Source organism: Euphorbia lathyris, chromosome 8 (genome assembly GCF_963576675.1).
Source record: "Euphorbia lathyris chromosome 8, ddEupLath1.1, whole genome shotgun sequence".
In the NCBI taxonomy this organism is placed as follows: Eukaryota; Viridiplantae; Streptophyta; class Magnoliopsida; order Malpighiales; family Euphorbiaceae; genus Euphorbia; species Euphorbia lathyris.
Genome location: NC_088917.1, coordinates 61,276,719 through 61,296,176, shown reverse-complemented (window position 1 = coordinate 61,296,176; position 19,458 = coordinate 61,276,719). Strand labels below are relative to the sequence as shown.

The following is a 19,458-nucleotide window of genomic DNA, read 5'->3' as shown; positions in this document are numbered from 1 at the left end:
AAGTCAAACTAGAAGAACAATAGCCCTGTATTCGGTGAAATTTATATACCAAAGTCATCTCCTATAATTTGTCCCTTTCTTATTTTACTTTTAATTTAATGTTTTTTATATTTATGGGTCTGAATTATTTTATCATATTAATACAAATCAGATTCATAATCAATTTTTATAGCAACTGAAATCTAATATCATTTATAAGATGGTACTGCTGGTCGATTTATTGCTCCCTTTTGAAAATTGAAAACTTTCCTTCTGATTCACCATTTATATCTGTCCTCATTTACCTCCATTAAATTCTCTTTCTCTTTCTCTACCCTCATTTGACCTGAAGAAGTTGTTCTTCTTTAGTAAAATTACAACAAAGGTTAAAACTTTATTTGATGCAGACAAGCTCTAGTTCTATGACATTTCCTTCCATGCCCACTTTTCTGCTTCAAATAACTTGTGGGTAGTAGCAGATTATACTCTGGGTTGAAGGTTAAAGTTGCAATCTGGTGAGTTTTTCCTTTTAATTTCTAATTTTTTAGCAGAAAGATGAAGTGGGTTTTCCTTGAGGGTAAGGAAAGTAGTTATTTTCCTCCATTGCAGCAACCTTATCTTGTTCCTCCTTCTCCAAAACTAAATCTAGATACCGCTGGTGGTGTTTTTGACCTCAATGATAAAATTAGTCCTAGTGTTTTGCTTATTATTATAATTCTTGCTATTATTTTCTTTGTTTCTGGGTTGCTGCATCTTCTAGTTAGATTTCTTTTAAGACCAGGGAATAGAGACCCAGATGATTTGGACAATGTGACTGCCCTTCAAGGGCAATTGCAGCAACTCTTTCATCTTCATGATTCTGGTGTAGATCAGTCATTTATAGATACTCTTCCTGTTTTCAAGTATAAAGCCATTATTGGATTGAAAAACCCCTTTGATTGTGCTGTTTGTTTGTGTGAATTTGAGCCTGAAGATAAGCTTAGGTTGTTACCTAAATGTAGCCATGCCTTTCATATGGAATGCATAGACACTTGGCTTTTGTCTCACTCTACTTGCCCTCTTTGTAGAGGTTGTTTACTTTCTGATTTCCCCCCAAACAATGGTCGTTCTCCAATTGTTCTTGTGCTTGAATCTGGTAGTGAAAGCTCAAGAGAGATTCTTGCTGATAGAGAGAATAATGTAATTGGTAGAACCAATTCTGTTTTGACAACAAATTCCCATATGGGTTTTCATGGGGATGCTGATTTGGGATCTTCAAGATTTGAAATTTCAAATAAATCTTGTGAAATTTCGACAAAGGTTGAATCTTTAGCAACTAAAGGGGTTGATTCAGGGGAGAAAGTTGTTTCTGTTAAGCTAGGAAAGTATAAAAATGTTGATATTGGTGAAGGGAGTAGCAATAGTAATGTTGATGATGGAAGAAGATGTTTTTCTATGGGATCTTTTGAGTATGTAATGGATGAGAATTCTTCATTGCAAGTTGCTATAAGAACTCCAATGAAGAAACAGTCAAGCAAGAAGCCTACTTTGCCATTAACTCCCGGTCACAGGCAAGCAATGTCCGAATGCGATTGCGAATCTAGAAGAGGATTCAATGGTTTTGAAGGAATTAAGACTATGGAAACTGATAATGTTACTACTGGGAATGGTAATTCTATTTGCAGAAGCAAAAGGGATAGCTTTTCGATATCGAAGATTTGGCTTAGAGGGGAAAAGGAGAAGAAATCAACAGGGGATTGTTCAACTTCAAGGAGGGCATTTTCCTTCAGATTTCCAAGGAACAAAAACTTTGCTGCTGTGTCTGCTGCTACTGATACTGCTGCTGCTGATGATGTTTTGAAGATGAAGAATGGGAATTTTGATGGAAGGAGGACAAGTTCTGTGATTGGAATTGAGAGATGGGAAAATGGAGGTTTTGATGAAGAAAATCAAAGTTGTAATGGAAAAACTCCATCTTTTGCTAGAAGAACATTGCATTGGCTTGTGGGGAGACAAAACAAGGTTGTTCATTCATCTTCTACACCTAATGTTTAGTTTCTATTTGATTCTTTGTTTTAGGAAAATTAATTACCTTCTTTTCTATGATTATTATGTAATGCAGAATTGGATGAATTTCTGTAGTTTAAAATGTAAAGGAAAGAAGTAAGAAAGATATCTAAGAAGCACAGAATATATGCATTTACATTTCCTTTTCCTGCACTATGCTTGCTTGTATAAATCAAGCATGGATATTATAAAATCAAGCATAGATATTTTTGGCCTTTTATGATAGCATTTCTGACATTTATAGGCCAACATTTGGCAACACTAGATTCTTTGTAAACTCACCTCCGCTTAGTTTGTTGTTTTTTTTTATTATTATTATTAGTCCTAAATCATTCGAAGCTCCCTAAAGTAGTTAATTTTGGTCACTTTATCTCCCAAATCCGTGAAAGTGATATAACACGCTCATTATTTTTCCTGAACCAGAGAAGATTTTGATCCGTGAGGACCATTCTGTCGGGGTTTTCTAACCCAGGAGAAGCTCAAATTGGGTTAAGTCCATGTGTGAACTCCATGAATATATAAGGTTACATTTTACATAGCTTTTGGAACATACAAGAGTAGCCACATACACAAAAAAGAGAAGTGAAAAATCTGAAACTTTTTTCATTTGGGCAGCCCCATGCATTTATCTTTAGCCAGAGATCAAACCGTTAGAACGCCACGATATTTGGACAGAAGCTTTGGGACATCTTGTTTTTGTTTTGAGCGGAGGTATCACGGTTTGGAGATTTGGAAGGCTAGTTTGTATCAGGGGTAGATTTATGTCTTTTGGGGTATGTCTCATCTTTTATGATTTCTCTTTGATTTCATACTTTTTGAAGAAGATTTTCAAGATTGTGATATTGATTGTGTATGTCTCTAGTATTGTCTATGGAAGAACTATTGTATTGCCCATTATTTTTAATATAGTGGAAGGTTTAAGCGGACTATAGTCCCTGTGGTTTTACTCCTCACGTTGAGGGAGTTTTCTACGTAAAAATTGTCGTACGTTGTGCTTGGTGTGTGGCTGTCATTTTTCTATTCGTCATTACATTATTGTGTTTGGTTATTGCTCTATTTGATAGTTTCCTCAAATATTCATTCAAGTCGGAAAAAGATTAATAGCAAGGTTAATTCTCCAATGTTGTTGTTTTCGTTGTTAGTCGTTTTTCTATTAGATTGGTATCAGAGCTTTGGCTATTATTATTGTTGATGGAGGCTAATACAAGTAAAAATGGTCAATTTAAATAGTCCGAATTACCATGTCTAGAAAGACAAAATTGAAGACCTTCTTTACATGAAGGATTATTATCTATTGGTATTCACTAAAGATAAACCTGAAGACAAGTCAAAGTCAGAATGAGCTACATTACATCGACAGGTTTGTAGATTTATTATGCACTGCGTGGTAGATAATGTTTTGAACCATATTAGTGATGAGGTAAATGCACGTTGTGGGAAAAGTTTGAGCAATTGTATGCTCAAAGACATGGGCTAACAAGTTATTTGTGATAAAACAGATGATGAATTTGAAGTACCGAGATGAGACTCCTTTATCAAATCAATTGAATGCCTTCTAGGGAATTATAAATTAGCTTGCTGGAATAGGAATCGTTGTTGAAGAGGATGTACATGCTTTATAGCTCCTTAGTATATTACCAGACTCTTGTGAGACATTTAGAGCATCATTGTCTAACTTCGTGCCAGATGGGTTTTTTTTTTTTGAATCAAAGAATACGTTTTTATTGAGCTTCAGCTAAAAGAATGACAGACAAAAAAGGGGGCGGACCAACCCATACCCCACGAACAGACTGCGAAACTACAGCTCTAGCTAAACAATGAGCTGCAGAATTTGCTGAACGTTTAACAAACGAAATTGAGACATTAACTAATGCTCGCATCAAGACAAGACAATCAGAAATTACATCACAAAGATATGAAGATTTTACTAACGAGTTATTGATTGCTTGGACCACAGAAATGAAGTCTGACCGAATCTCAACATTCCTTAGGTCATGTGCTTTGATCCAAGATAGCGCTTCCCGGATAGCAATTGCTTCAGGCATTATTGGTTCGTATAAACTGTCAAGAGGCCCATGAGATGCACATAAACATCCACCATTGCTATCCCTGATCAGAAAGCCGAAGGAACTGTGTCCAGCTTCAGCAAATATCCCCGCATCCACATTACAAACAAGGGCATCTCCCACCGGCTTCATCCAAACGGTATCTGCTCGCGCCATATTAAACATCCATCCTGCACCAGAAGCGCGAGCCTCATGCCAATGCCAGATGGGGTTATTTCTATGGAATTGGCTAAGAGTAATGTGCTTAATGAAGAGATTAGAAGAAAGTCACAAGATTTCTCTTCACAATTATTATCTACCTCGAGCTCAATTATACCCCTGAAATTGAATGCCCATAGTTTTTTGCATCCTCAATTAGCTCACTAGACCTAAAATGTGCCTCATGTGTTTCCATTATAACTACCAAAGCTTCAAATAATGTTCGGGGTTTAAGGTACATTTTTTTTTTGCAACTCCCCTCACCTCAAGGTTTAAGCAAGTCCAAGGATAGGAAGCAAGTCTCTTTTTCCTGTAATCAAGCCTCTATCAATATGCTTAAGACATCTTAATGGAAGAGATCTTCACCTCTTTTTTTTGCATTAGGCCAGGGCTGGCATCGCGACTTGTGGAGCCATAGGTGCAGGGTGTTCAAGTGGTATCGATGGAGGATTAATAGGTTGAAGCGATGATGGTTGTCTTTAAAGTTGGGTAAGAGGTGGAACTCTAGCATTAGAGACTTTACTATCCTCTATGGTCTCAGGAACACATCATAATTCTCTTCTTTCCTCATTTATACCTCTACCCCTATTTAGAGGCAGTCGGCCATGCTATCATCTTGGATGCATCTATATGATGAACACATGATTACAGTTATATTTTTAATAGGTGATATACATGAATTTCATGTATATGACATACCAAAAATATTTCATCATGTTATAATTATATGGATACTATATATATATATATAGTCAATCTAAGCTCTGATACCAAAATGTCATACTCGATCCTAAATTAGAATTAGACACAGTACTGAGGCATAATTACAGATATCTAAGCGTTTCGAACAATAAGATATAAATTTATATTTTCATGACTCATTCCACGTTCCCAAATTTAAAGATATTCATTTATAACACAAGTCAAAGATCTTTACAAAATTACACTATTAACAAATTCAATTTCTTTGTACCTAAGACTGCAATCTTTAATATATATTTTTACACCACATCCATTTCAATATTTTTATTTAACTAATTTTATCACAACCTGACCAAAAATACACTTCCAATATAAGGCACTTCAAATGTCAAATCAGACATATACATATATGTACACAATCAAAATGATATGCAATATCCTAAAGACGGCTTGTTAGGCGGTGGCTGAGTCCAATCTTCGCCTAGCATTGAGTACCTTCCTCGGTATTTTGTACTTCTTCGTCTAAGAATATTAAGAACATTTAAAAATATGAGATAGAAATCTCAATAAGCAATTATCAACTATAAAAAGGCTTAAAACACTTTTTGGCCCATAACCTATCCAAAATTTGTGCATTTGGCCCATGACCTATTATTTGGTCATATTTGGCCCCTAACCTATCAAATTAGATAAAATTCAACCCATATTGAATGAAAAATTAAATCTGTTGGAAAATTAACGGCAGTAACCAATAAAAAAATGGCACATGACACATAAATAAAATTAATTTTCACTCTATCGGAACACTAGAAAAAGTTTTTAGGATTTTTTTACTGTGTAAAATAGTTACTATTGCCATCTCCAGTTGAAAATTAATTTTATTTATGTGTCATGTGTCGTTTTTGTATTGGTGACTGCTGTTAATTTTCCAACAAAGTTAATTTTCCATTTAATATGGCTTGAATTTTATCTAATTTGATAGGTCAGGGGCCAAATATGACCAAATAAAAGGTCAGGGGCCAAATGCACAAATTTTGAATAGATCAGGGGCCAAAAAGTACTTTAAGCCACTATAAAAACTAATTTTAGTTTATATAGTTATACGTATATATTTATAAAAACAAGTTCATCAAAATCAAACATTAAAATTTATAAACTTGTAAATAACATTTTTATTCATGTAACGCACTAAACCATATTTATAAACCAATATCTTCATATAAGGATTTTATCCTATAAAACATAATCAACAAATTTCAAACCAAAACTTAAAAACCGTTATAAACACTTACTATAACAAAATTTCAAACCAAAACTTAAAACATTATATCAATCTTAGAATATGTCCCTTCATATATCAATCCATTACACATAAATATATTTGAGATGTTTCTTTAATATTGCCTAATCTCGTACGGTCTTACCCAACACTTTACTATCATATCCGATATGTCTTCAGACTGTATACACATATCATATTCCTCATTGAACATGTTCTTTTAATAAAATAAAAGAATTAATTATGTAATAGGAAAATACTTAAAAATGACAATTTTTTTTATCGCCCTTAACAAGTGAATTAATAAAAACATCCAATTTCATATAAAAACATTTTATTTCGCATTAAATACTCATATGCTCATATAAAATATTATCTATGAATATTTTTAGATACAGAATCACTAAAAATAATGTCTACATCAATATGTTCTAACATATTTCTCTCAAAACATAAAATTGTTAAACCGTTAACATTTCTTGTGACGTCAACGATCTCAAAGAGTTTTCAATAATTTTAACTTTGAAAAAATTCTTTCATCAGATACAATGGTCCTGTTCTTTATTACTTAATTTCAGTATCAATCAGTTCAGTAGCATTCAGTTCAGTTCAGTTCAATAATTTATCATTACTTATTATAATTATAATTTTTTTTTATAGAAATTGGACTTATTATAATTATAATTATAATTATTATTAGTATTATTAGAACCATTATTATTTTTATAAGATTTTTATTTTAGTTATTGCTATTTTTAAAGTATTATATTATTATTTCAGTTTCAGTAGAATTCAGTTCAGTTCAATTTAGTAGCATTCAGTTCAGTTCAGTTTTGTTCAGTGATAAAGAACAGTCTAATATAGTTTGGAGAATTTGAAAAGCAATTGAAATATCTAGATAAAAATTTGATGCTGCTCAAGAATTTCAAATACCGACATCAACCAGTTTGTCAAAATCATTTACAACACTTTCATTTCTGAAAAAAATATCACCTGCATCAATATGCGAAAATTATTATAAGAAAAAGTAGTAATACATTTGTGTGTTGCAATTGCATAAGCCTAAAAATTATATTTATTGTTCGTTTGATATTTTGAGATTTTAATTTAATATTTATTTTTAATAAAAAATTTACTCTTGGCCCCTCCATCTCTTATATTTAGATGTGCGTTGCGATTTGTTTGGATCTATGATTATTTCTCTAATTATTACATCTTATTTTAAGATTTTGTTTCTATATTTTATTGTTTTTTAAAAAATTATTTTGGGCTTCTACATCCCTTTGACACTGGGCAGACACCCCTTCTCTCCATGTCTAGAGACAACCCTGTTAAAATGGCATGGTTAGACAACCCTGTTAAAATGGCATGGTTAGACTCGTATGGAGTTAATGATAATCTAATCTAATTTCATAAAATGTGCATAACGTAATACTTTTTTTAAAATAAATGTTTAACTACCCAAACCAATGTAACTTTAATTGATTGATAATATTTTAAATTAAATGACTGATTTAAGGTTTCATAAAAAAAAAGCAATAAAATACATAGTGCGCATAAAAATAAAAAAATATTCAAATAATTGTATTATCTTCTTAATTTGTGCAAATAAAATAAAATGATTAGCCTAGTGATAGGAAGAGAAATAAATGGTAATACGTAACAATCATAACATTCAAATTCAAGTGTATAGGTTGTTTGGATTGAATGATAAGGTTATTTATTTTATGTATTTGTTCGTCGAAATTAATGATTTTGTCGTTGAAATTAATAAGACTAGCTATGTATGTATTTGTGGGGCTCTAACATTTACATCAGATGTTAATAATGTCACGAGAAACAGTTGAGTTTTATTATTATTGTTATAATATGGCTGAATAGAAGCAATTGAGATTAGTTTCTTCTCTCAAATTAAATACTATCTCCGTTTCATATTACATATCTTTCTAGAGATTTTTTTGTTTCATATTACATATCATTTTATATAATAAGTCATTTTTTTCTACTATAAAACGCGAATTTATGAAAATTAATCAGAATAATGGACTTATTATAGAATAAATAAATAGTGGAATCAATGAATAAAGGGATAACAATATTTTTTTCTAATATCATTAATTTATATGCAACTCTCTAAAACGACATTTAGTGTCTTTTGGTTCAGCTGTTAGGTAATATATTTTCTACGATTTGACGTGAAATGCTAAATGCTCCTTCAAAAAGTTAAAAACACGCTCTTAATATAAAACGGAGGGAGTATTATATTACTCAAATACTTATATGAAAAAGCAATGACTAATTTAAAGTTTAATAGGTAATTAATTATTAATTATTTTATGGGATAAAATATAAAAATACCTTTAAAGTTTACAATCAAGATAATTTTATTTTAACGTTTAAAATTATATAATTTTATTTCTAACGCTGAAAGTTAAAAACAATTTTAAATAATATAAAATATAATATTTTGTTAGAACCGGTTAATATGTAAATAAGGAAAAAATATATATATTTTATAATAAGAGTAAGGAAAAAAAAAACAAGAAGAAAGGAGATGAAGACTGAAGAAACATGGAAGTAGAAACTTCTTAAAAAAAAGACTGAAAAAAGCGCATGACACGTAGGATAGAACCGCCTTATTATGCAAAAAGACGTGGAAACATTTGTCCAAAAAAGACGGCTTAGCATCGTTGGCTGGCAATAGGTATTGCCACATGTTAGCACGTAAAGAAAAGAGGAAAAAAGTGCATGACACCTAACGTAACCCACAACCGCCATCATGCAGATGTAAAACCGTGCATTTCACATTTTCAGTAATTACAGTCATTTTTTACAAAGCAAAACAGAAATAATGGCGAAGAGAGTAGTTTCTGGAATTGAAAAGAGGATAAAGAAACCTATAATCAGAAGAATAAGAAGAAAAAAGAAAAGTCTGCTCAAGAAAATTGTGGATTATCTTAAATCTGATTCCTACATGTTTGCTCCTTTGGTTTCTCACTATCCTTCTGATTTTTTAGCGTCAAACGTCACCGTTTCTTCGTCGACTGCAGGTATTAATTAATAAATTCCATTTACAATCATGTTTCTCTTTTTAATTTGTGGGTTAATTTGGTTAAATTAATAAATTTCAGGTGTTGAGAATAGAAAAGGGAAGAATAAGAGTTTGGTTGAGAAAGTTGGGAACTATCTAAACTCTGACTCTTATCTTTATGCTCCATTATTAGCTCGTCGACCTCTTCCTTCTTCTATAGGTATTTATGTATTATTAGCTCCACGGCGTTGAATTCACTAAAAGTAAAAGCTTAAAGCCCAATTATATCTCGTAACCAGTAATTTTTACTGGTCAGTGAATAACCATTGAATTTAATCATGCGTAGGATATTGAAATCATCATAGGACTTAGATTCACACTTAATGAACCAGTCACTGATCGGGTGCACCGATCTCTTAACTTATACCTTAATTATAAATTAAGAATCAACTAGTTTTCTAACCTTTTAAAATCATCAATTATATCCCTAATGTATACATTCTAAAATTACCAATCAAATCCTCAATATAATATCACAATAAAAATAATCCTCAATATAATATGTATCCGAAACTGCCAATTGGATCCCTAATTTGTTTTTTGTTATATATATTGTCGGTTTGGTTTATAGTAACCGATAAAAACCAAACCAACTGAATTAAATATATTTCAATTATAGTAAGGATTCAATTAACAGTTTCAACCTAGTAGATTAGAGAAGTAATTGACTTGCAGCTCAGATATCTAATTGGGCTTTTAAGTGAAAGTTAAAAGGGTTAAAATTAGAATTAGAATGACACATGGGCCTTAATACAATAAGTCCTAATTGGGCTTTGAGCATATACAGAAATTCATTTTTTTTTTTTATATAAGAAAAGCTAAAATTTCATTAAAAGATAAGATTGATAGTACATGATGACAATAGTAAGGAATAAAACCTCACATATATATATATATAGGCTAAGTCTAATACAAGATCCACAAGGGTAAGAAACAGATTACGAAGAGCCAAAAAGATCATTAAAGGTGCAACTAAAATAGAAAAACGTTGAAGCATATATTTATCGTAACCCCATATACACAGCAGAACAACCGTAGACCAATCTTCATGCTTTGAACCATTCTGAAACTTCGGATCTATGTCCCTTCTTTTGCAACCACGTAGATCCAGTGATCTACAGATAAGATCTACCTTTTCTGCACTTGCTACAACAGAAAAGGTTACAAAAGCAAAAATCTTAACCAACAGATGTATTTTAAACGGATTCAGAGATCGGATAGAATATAGATCCAACTAAAATAAGCTGATACACACCAAAAGAAAAACAATTAACACATAGAAAAAACAAAAAACAGGGGGAGGAGGAAGAAGGAAGACATCCTTCTTCCTCCTCAACTTGATAGAAACAACTTAAGTGTTGTTTGATAAAACTGAAAATTAAGTGCTGAAAAAATAAGTACTGAATTTTAAGTGCTGAATATTATAAGTGCTGAAAGTATTGAATGATATAAATTTTATAAAAATATTAGTTGATAATGTTTAACTTAAAATATTAAGTTAAATATTTTGATTTATTAAAATAAGTGATTTTTAACTTAATTAACTAATTTAAGTGGTGGAGAAACAACCGTTATCAAACGCACTTAAATTAAATAAGTGCTTAATATTTTAATTTAAGCAATTAAGTGCTTTATCAAACAAGGCCTTAGGCTTTGTTGTGAGAAAGATGAAAAAGATGGAGAAAAACTGATATTTTCCGGAAAGCAGGAGGAGAATAGATATCAAACTAATAAAATCAGTACTTTTAATATATTTTAAGGATTACAATTTATAAATTAAAAGTTTATAATATATTTTCTAGGGTTTATGATTTATGAATTGGAGTCGGGACTTCTTAAATTATGGTCTAAAATTATAATATATAGAAAATAATGACATATTAAGAACTAAGTTTAGTGATATAACTTAGTTGTAATTTTTTAATTATGATATTTATGTATTTGACCCCCATAAAACCTAAAAGAATCGGTCCTTCGTGAACGTTATGAAGAAATGAAGCTGAAATGCTAGGCATATTTTTTAGGGAAAATTACACTATTTACAACTATGTCAAGTCATAATTTTGGATTATGTCAAACTAGTAAAATCAGTATTTTTAATGTATTTTAAAGATTAGAATTTATAAATTAGAAGTCTACAATATATTTTCTAGGGTTTATGATTTCTGAATTGGAGTCCATAATTTTTAAATTATGGTATAAAATCATAATATATAGTGAATAATGACATATTAAGAATAAAATTTAATGATATGATTTAATCATAATTTTGTCCTTAATTATGATATTCCTGTATTTGATCCTATTCCTGTATTTGATCCTATTTTTGAGGTTCTCTTTTGAGGCCCATTAAATCTTTGTATCATTTTGATTTAAACTACTTTTGGCCCATCAAATATCATGTACTAAATTAAGCTTTAAGATGAAAGCACAAGTGTCAAGGCCTTCACCTATATTCAACCCAAAAACTATTGGAACAGTTTCTAAACTATCTATTTTTATATAAATATTGACAGAATATTTTTATTTTCTATTTTCTTAAAATATAATCAGGTTTACCGAATAATTATGGGTCAAATACATGAATATTACAATTAACTATAAAATTACAACTAAATCATATTACCAAATTTAATTCTTAATATGTCATTATTTTCTATATACTACAAAATAAAGTATGATTTTACACCTTAATTTAAAAAATTTAGATCCAATTCATAAATTCTAAACCCTAGAAAATATATCATAGACACTTAATCATTATTTGACATAGTTGTAATTAATTATTAATTGTTGTTGGCTAAAAAGGTATAATAAGGATGGAAGTATCAGAAACCAAGCTAGTACGGAAAGGCAATGAAAGAATTGTAGAGGAAAAAAATAATGTTACAGTAGAGAAGGTGAGCATGGGTGGTGAAAAAGTAATAAGGAAACAGTAAAGCACATGGTTTACCGAAGTTGTCGCACAACTTCAATGACAGGTCACTTTCTACAACACTTGAAATGTTACTCTTTACTTCATTCTCTATTTACTACTTTTAGACTGCCTAATTTTCCTCTACTTTTCGCTCTTTTGTATCTCTACACTCATACATTATTTTGGCCTGATTTTTATGATCACTGTCCGTGATAACCTATCAAAGTTAGATGTTCATAATATATTATACTTATTTTGGAAAATAGCAAATCCGGTCATAAATATGATTCTAAACAACTTTAATTCTCGAAAGTTTTCATTTTGAAGTCATCAACGATCATAATGGGTTTGTTGAATATCATCTTATATTGAGTGTACGATAATTTACGTTTTGTTGGACATCTTCAGGGGCGGAGCCAGCCCGGGGGCTTACCCCCGGCCACCGGCCACCGGCTCCGCCCTTAAGTATCGTTAGTTTTATCTCATGTAGCCCCCCTAATATTGGTATATATTTAACCTATGTGGTATTATTTCAATAGTTTAAATTGATTAAGTTGGTTAAAAGTCTTGTTTTAACGTGAGAGGTCATGGGTTCAAACTAAGAAGACTCAATTAACTTAATTTCTAAATTAAATTTTATGAAAAATATAAAAAATTTATAATTAGAACTAAAAAAAAAGTATGAAAATATTATAATTTTTAGCCAACATATCAAAACGTGTGCTAGAAGCTTAAAAAAATTTGTCCAACCCGGACTTCAAAAAAAATTACTCCTAATAGTTGAACTAAAATTAGCCCCCTAACGGTCAATTCCTGGCTTCGCCACTGGACATCTTACACCAAGTATGAATGATTTATAAGAATGTAATTTTGAAAAAGATGAACAATTTTTATTAGTTGATATGTTTTTACATCGATCTTACATTAGTATCCCTTTGTAATTTTAAGGTTTTTAAGTTGATCAACTCTTGCATTTACATCCCATCTTTTATCAGGGAGGAGGCTGGAGCCACGGCTGAGGAAGTGTGTTATTGAATAGGAGAATGATTATGAAAATGTACTTTTAAATTTGATACGCTGTTTATGTAAATTTCTCATGTTTGAAGGAAATTTTGTCTAAAAAAACAAAAGGGATTGAAATATCTTCTCAACTTGTCTTAACTTTAGAAATAATGCTATAATTTCAATGTAATTAAAGGTTGAGATTAACTATTGAATTTTAAAAATTATTTATTTATTTAATTTTAGAAATAATGTTATAATTTCAATGTACTGTAATTAATGGTTGAGACTAATTATTTTTTGAATTTTGAAAATTATTGATTCATTAACTGAAATATGGATTTTATAATAATAGAATTAATGATTGATATGTAAAAAAAAAGGGTGTATATGTCGACGATATTGATTTGACTGGAATTCAGCGCAATGTAGATTTAAATGATTTAGAGATGATTGGACAAAATAGCAGCTTGGCAAGTGATGTTTGATTGATTTATTATGTCCTTTTCTGTGAACGGCGAAGAGTTGATAATTCGTCTCACTGTTTTTCTTTTTCTTTTGATTCAATCAATCCCATTCAATGTTTTGATCAATCTCATCTGATCACATATTATTTGGGTACTTCATATCCTATTTATTTATTTATTTTTTTTTTTAAAAAAAAGAAAAATTGAACTTGAGAGTTTGCTCAAGTTACTTGTGATTATTCGTATTTTTTTTATAAAAGCCAATATTTACTTTGTATCTCACTAAATTAGACATTTTCATCCATTTTAGACAAGAATATCCTTATTTCAATTCACATTTTTCCTCAATCTTGAGAGAGAAAAGATGGTGGTTTATAGAGGGAGGAAGAAGAGATTATGTTTGTAGAGAGAGAAGACAATGGTTTTTAGAGAGAAGAGATTATGTTTCGTTCAACCTTTGAAGAATTACCGTCTGCGGGAAAGGATTAGGATGGAAAGCTCAAAAATGAGAAAAAAAAGAAAAAAATCTAACAATTGAACTGTTGCGATGTCGTATTTGTGACGAATTCGTCACAAATGCGACAAGAGTTGTTGCATTCGTGACGAAATGCGGCAACTGTTGTCGCATTTGTGATGAAGTGCGATAAATTTTGTCACAAATGCGACAACAATGGAGGAAAATAGAGGAAATTGAAACGATGCTGTTACATATGAAGAAAGAGGCAAGACCAGTGAGAAAAGTAAGCGTATAGGCTAAAAACATACAATTTCTACGGGAAATTGAATATAATACTTCAATGTCTCAAAAATCGCTAACTATTGGTATCAGAAATTGAAGAAGATGAACCGAAGAAGAAGTTGAAACGAAGAAAAAGAAGAAGAAGAACCAGAAGAAGAAGCGGACAAAGCGGAAGAAGAAGAAGTTGGAGCAAGACCATATGGATCGATCGAATAGAATTAAGGATAATTTTATCCAAAATGGATGAAAGTGTCTAATTTGGTGAGATGGAAGCAAAGTGAGTTAGATATATAAATAGATCCCTTTAATTAGGTTAGATTTGTAATTTGCCCTTTTATGAATGTAAAATGTGTGTAAATAACATTCTTAATCTTGATACATCCCCCAACTTTTTGTTCAGTCGATCAATGGTGAGATGGAGAACGTTACTGCGATTACCACTACTTATGTTGTCATTCGTTAACAACTCTAAGATCCTTGATAAGTTGGTAAGGCTTTCCCTTATTCTATCATACATTGACATCTCCAAAAATGTCTTTGTTTTTATTCTGGCAGTATTCAAAACCAAGGTCGTTTGGACTGTCTAAGCACTGTCTAGGCACTTGAAATCAAGAATACGTCCCATTTTTCTCTAATTAGTCCATCTAGACTTTTTTTGGCCACTAGACGTTTTTAGTCACCTATACCGCCTAGACCGTCTAAACGATGATGAACAAAAGTATTTTTATTGTGAATTTATTTTTTGCTTTATTATAATTCACATTTGAGTTGTTTTAGTGATATTGTTATTGAACTATTGATGTTCGTACATTTTCAAGGATATATGTTACTGTTTGTTTGTTTCACAATTTTTGAGTGTATTGGATTGCAAGCGTGCCAGTAATTTTGTGAAAAATTACAAAAGTTGGAAATCTGACTTCTAAATCAAAAGATTGTGTGAAAGTTTAAAGGACAGAAAAAAGCTTAAAGTTCATCAATTATATCTACGGGTATCGAGATTAATTGAAGGAAACGATGCCGAAATTGAAATTGAGAATAAAAAGAAATGCTTGAATAATTGGAATTGAGATTCTGAAATTGAAAGGATTACAGATATAGGAATTGAATTGGAAGAACTTGTAATTTAAAATTACAAGAAAGTTTATAGAACTAAAGCAATTGAAAATCGAAAGAGATTGACAACATTGTTGTAGAGATTTTTCTAAGACTTTTGAGTCATTGTTTTGCTGATTGTTTTGATTGTTGATTGAGTTGGATCCCTCTTCCTGCTGCCAAAACTTGTATTTATACTGTAAAAATAAGTTGGTAACTGTCCATCAAGTAAGTTCCACGTTTCGGCAAAGAAGTTCCAATAAGTTCTGTAACCACTCTCATCCGCTAACTGTTTTTTGCTGCTGAATTATACTTTTCTACTATAAAAAATATGTTGGAAAGTGCCCATAAAAAAGTTCCACGTTTCATCAAGTAAGTTCCACGTTTCAGCATGTAAGTTCGGTAACTGCTCAACAAAGAAGTTTCATAACTGCTTTCACCCACTATCTCCTATTTTTGCTCCACTACCTCCCCACTATCTCCACTACTTCACTTTCTAACTTCCACGAATTTGTGCAGCTCCACCATTGATTTAATTGGTTAATTATCCAATTTAGCCAGAATAATTGGTAAATTACCATATCGGCTCAATACTTCTAATTTCTCACACATTTTGATACAAAAGATACAATTGGCAAAATATATCAAATCCAAGCTAAATTAAATTGTCCAATTGCCCCCCAACTCCATCAATTATTTTCATTACGAAATTGGCCTAAATTAAAATATGGATGAAACAGTTACAAATGTATTTTTCTATGTTAAATAAGTTTATAATATTATTTTTAGATAGTATAATAACATATTTTAATTGAATTCATATAAAAATTTCTTGTTAAACAAATAAAAAAATAAAAAAATACAAATCCGATTAAGCCTTGAGGGCTCTGTCCGTTTGACTCGCGTTTAACATTTTTTTACAACCTTGGTTTCTAATGATAATTCGATACACACGTTTAAAGTTCGATCCACGCTTCTGTTGTATTATGGGAGACGGTTATGAAATACCCCATCAGTCGTGCTTTTCGAAAAATAGTGGCGGACGCCTCATGGGCCTACAGACTCCATCATGTAACTCTTGCAAGAAATATTAACCTTCTTCTTCAGTAATGCACTTTAGCCATGGCTGCCTAAAGGACTTACGGTATAGGTGGTCATTTATAACGGGGTACTGGTCAGCCTTTTTCTCCAACCTTCGTGCATCGTCCTTACTATGGGGTAAGGTATCGGTTTTTAGATACTGGAGGATCGGGGTACCCTAGTCTGCATCATCTGTCTCCATCAAAGCTATGACATCTTTGGCGTAGGCTGGTTTAGATTTCATCTTAAAGGGCATGTGAGGGTTTTCCATTGATCTGTGCTTGAAGCCATTTTAGCCAAGTGATCAGCCTCGGTGTTGGACCCACAACGAAAATGTATCATCTCCCACTTCACCTCCTTTTCTTCCATCGTTTTAACTAGGGTACAAACTTTGTAGGATCTCATCTTTAACATCGTAATTTTTAGTGATTTGGTTGACTACTAATTTGGAATCACTATAAATCACGACACGTTCCGGGGCCAATTCCTTTATTAAACGCAACCCCAATATTATTGCTTCATATTCGGTTGCATTGTTGGTGGTCAAGAAATCCAATTTTGCAACATCATGGGTTTTGATGTGCTCGGGTCCTCTTATCACTACTCCAATTTCAACCCCTTCAAAGGAAGATGCCCCATCAATGTACATTCTCCATTCTTCTTTCTTCCTAGTGGAGGGATTTTGGATTTCCTTTGTGAATTTATTAACGAAATCTGCCAATACCTGGCTTTTAAGTGCAAATCTTCCTTCGCATCATATGTCAAACTCACCTAGGCGTATTGACCACTCCATTAATCTTCCCGATGTCTCTCGTTTTTGTAGCACTTTTTGCATCAGGATGCTGGTTCTTATGACTACCGTATGTGCTTGGAAATATGGTCTAAGGCGTATAGATGTTGTCACTACTGCTAGCGCCATTTTATCCAATTAGTGAACAATCATGCCTTTATTGTTCATTTAATGTCATTTATTAACAGTGTAATTGCCTTAAAGAAGCTTTTTACTCGGTACTAGCAAAAACTCAAGTGTAATGGTGTGTAATGGTGGACCAGTAGCTATCTATTTTGACGTATCCCTTATGTGGGGAGGATACGGCCACGCCAGTATCTTTATCCGCCTTGACGTATCCCTTACATGGAAGGGATACAGTTATACTAGCCTTTTCATCTGCCTAGGTGACACGTAGCTGCTTATGATGCTGGAAGCTCCTTTGCTTTATGTATTATTTTCGTACTACTCCTTGGATAACATTTCGGATGTTATCACTATCCTAGGATAAGTCGGTTCAATCTGTTTACGTTTTTAAAATATTAACGCAATTCATAATTACACTTGAACGTTGTTTGGATCACTCATTTTATCGTATCATTACCATTTACATTCATAGGAATTTATAGTCAATTTGGATCAACTTAGAATTAAGATTAGTAATTAGTATAAACACAACTCAAATCCATTTAATATCGCTTAAATGTCAATCTAGAATTGAGTAGTTCAGTACTTGCGGTACAAATCATGAGGACTCTATACCTGAACTTTATCAAATTTATTACTTGAGAACGACAAGGTACACTTATCCTTTAATGAGTCTTTGAGTGTTAGCTCAAGGTGCATCATTGCACCTCGGCTACCCATCCCTGCTACAACGTCAACATCTTCTCCAACATTGTGGTTCTCGAGTCTTACCGTGGCTACTTCATCTTGTTCTCTAGGTTGCACGACTTCCATGGAGGGGGGGGGGGGGGGGGGGGGTTGTTAGAGATAAATATAGTTATTTATCTCTAGGATAATTAATTAAATACTTTTAAATTATTAGAGATAAAATTTGTTAAGTCTTATTTCTATCTTGTGTATCTAGGGTTAGTGTTTTTATGAATCATGTATATAAATAGAATGCTTAATACATTTCCTAAACAAGGGAAATTATTTTAAACAATACAACCTTCTAAACCATATTATACTCTTTCAATTTAACCTGTTTTGAATAAGGTTGTCATGACTATCCTTTATGGGATGAAGATCCGAAAGGCTATCCAGGAGTCCTAACCTTTTATTTATACCTCGTGCTTTATCGTTAAGATTCATTTAGACTAGGACTTGAAGGAGTTTAATGCAAAGTTTTGTGACTTACCACTTCCACCTAAGCAAAAGTAACGCCCTTAAATAACACATCACTATAAAGGTTTGTTACTTCCAATATTAGTAGGACCGACTTATCATAAAACACTATATATCCATTCAATTAATACTTATTATCAATTTCATAAAAAAATTATTTATCTAACAAATAATTGATTCAATACTTATTATTAATTTCATGGAAATTATTTATCTAACAAACTAGTATGGAAAAAATAAAAAAAAAATAGTATGAAAAAAGTATTGATATGAAAAAATAAATTAATTTGAGGGACTTAGATTATAAAACAACAATATAATCAAAATTAAAATCTCATACAAAAAATTGAACGACAAATAAAAGACCTCAAAGCTTATTACTTATATTGGGAACAAACTAATATTGATAACAAGGCTTTTAGTGGTTAGTTGTTATTAATATAAATTGGTAGTATCGAAATAACACCCACTATGAATGCTTTTAAGAAATCAGCTTTGCTCGCGTTTAAGACATTATCGTTGCTCCATCCTCTAAATAATTGTAGCATTTATATCTTAATTGTAGCATTACCTTTTGGTTCGCGGAATTGAATGGAATGTAATAGAATAACTACTCCAAAAGAATAGAATAACAAAGAATAGAATAGGTATTCTTCCTAATTTTAATTATTACCATCAATT

At 31.7% G+C, this 19,458-nt stretch overlaps 2 protein-coding genes across 2 annotated transcripts; both read left to right on the top strand.

Moving 5' to 3' along the window:
* The first annotated feature begins 200 nt into the window (after window positions 1-200).
* LOC136202032 (RING-H2 finger protein ATL13) lies at window positions 201-2,131 on the top strand. Its single transcript, XM_065992481.1, has one exon. It carries the CDS (start codon window positions 535-537, stop codon window positions 2,011-2,013), a length of 1,479 nt encoding a protein of 492 aa, XP_065848553.1. The 5' UTR covers window positions 201-534; the 3' UTR covers window positions 2,014-2,131.
* A 6,948-nt stretch (window positions 2,132-9,079) lies between these two features.
* On the top strand, window positions 9,080-13,420 carry LOC136203251 (uncharacterized). Its single transcript, XM_065994360.1, has 4 exons — window positions 9,080-9,320; window positions 9,402-9,521; window positions 12,170-12,342; window positions 13,274-13,420. The coding sequence occupies exons 1-3, from the start codon at window positions 9,122-9,124 to the stop codon at window positions 12,298-12,300; spliced, it is 450 nt and encodes a 149-aa protein (XP_065850432.1). The 5' UTR covers window positions 9,080-9,121; the 3' UTR covers window positions 12,301-12,342; window positions 13,274-13,420.
* The last annotated feature ends 6,038 nt before the right edge of the window (window positions 13,421-19,458 follow it).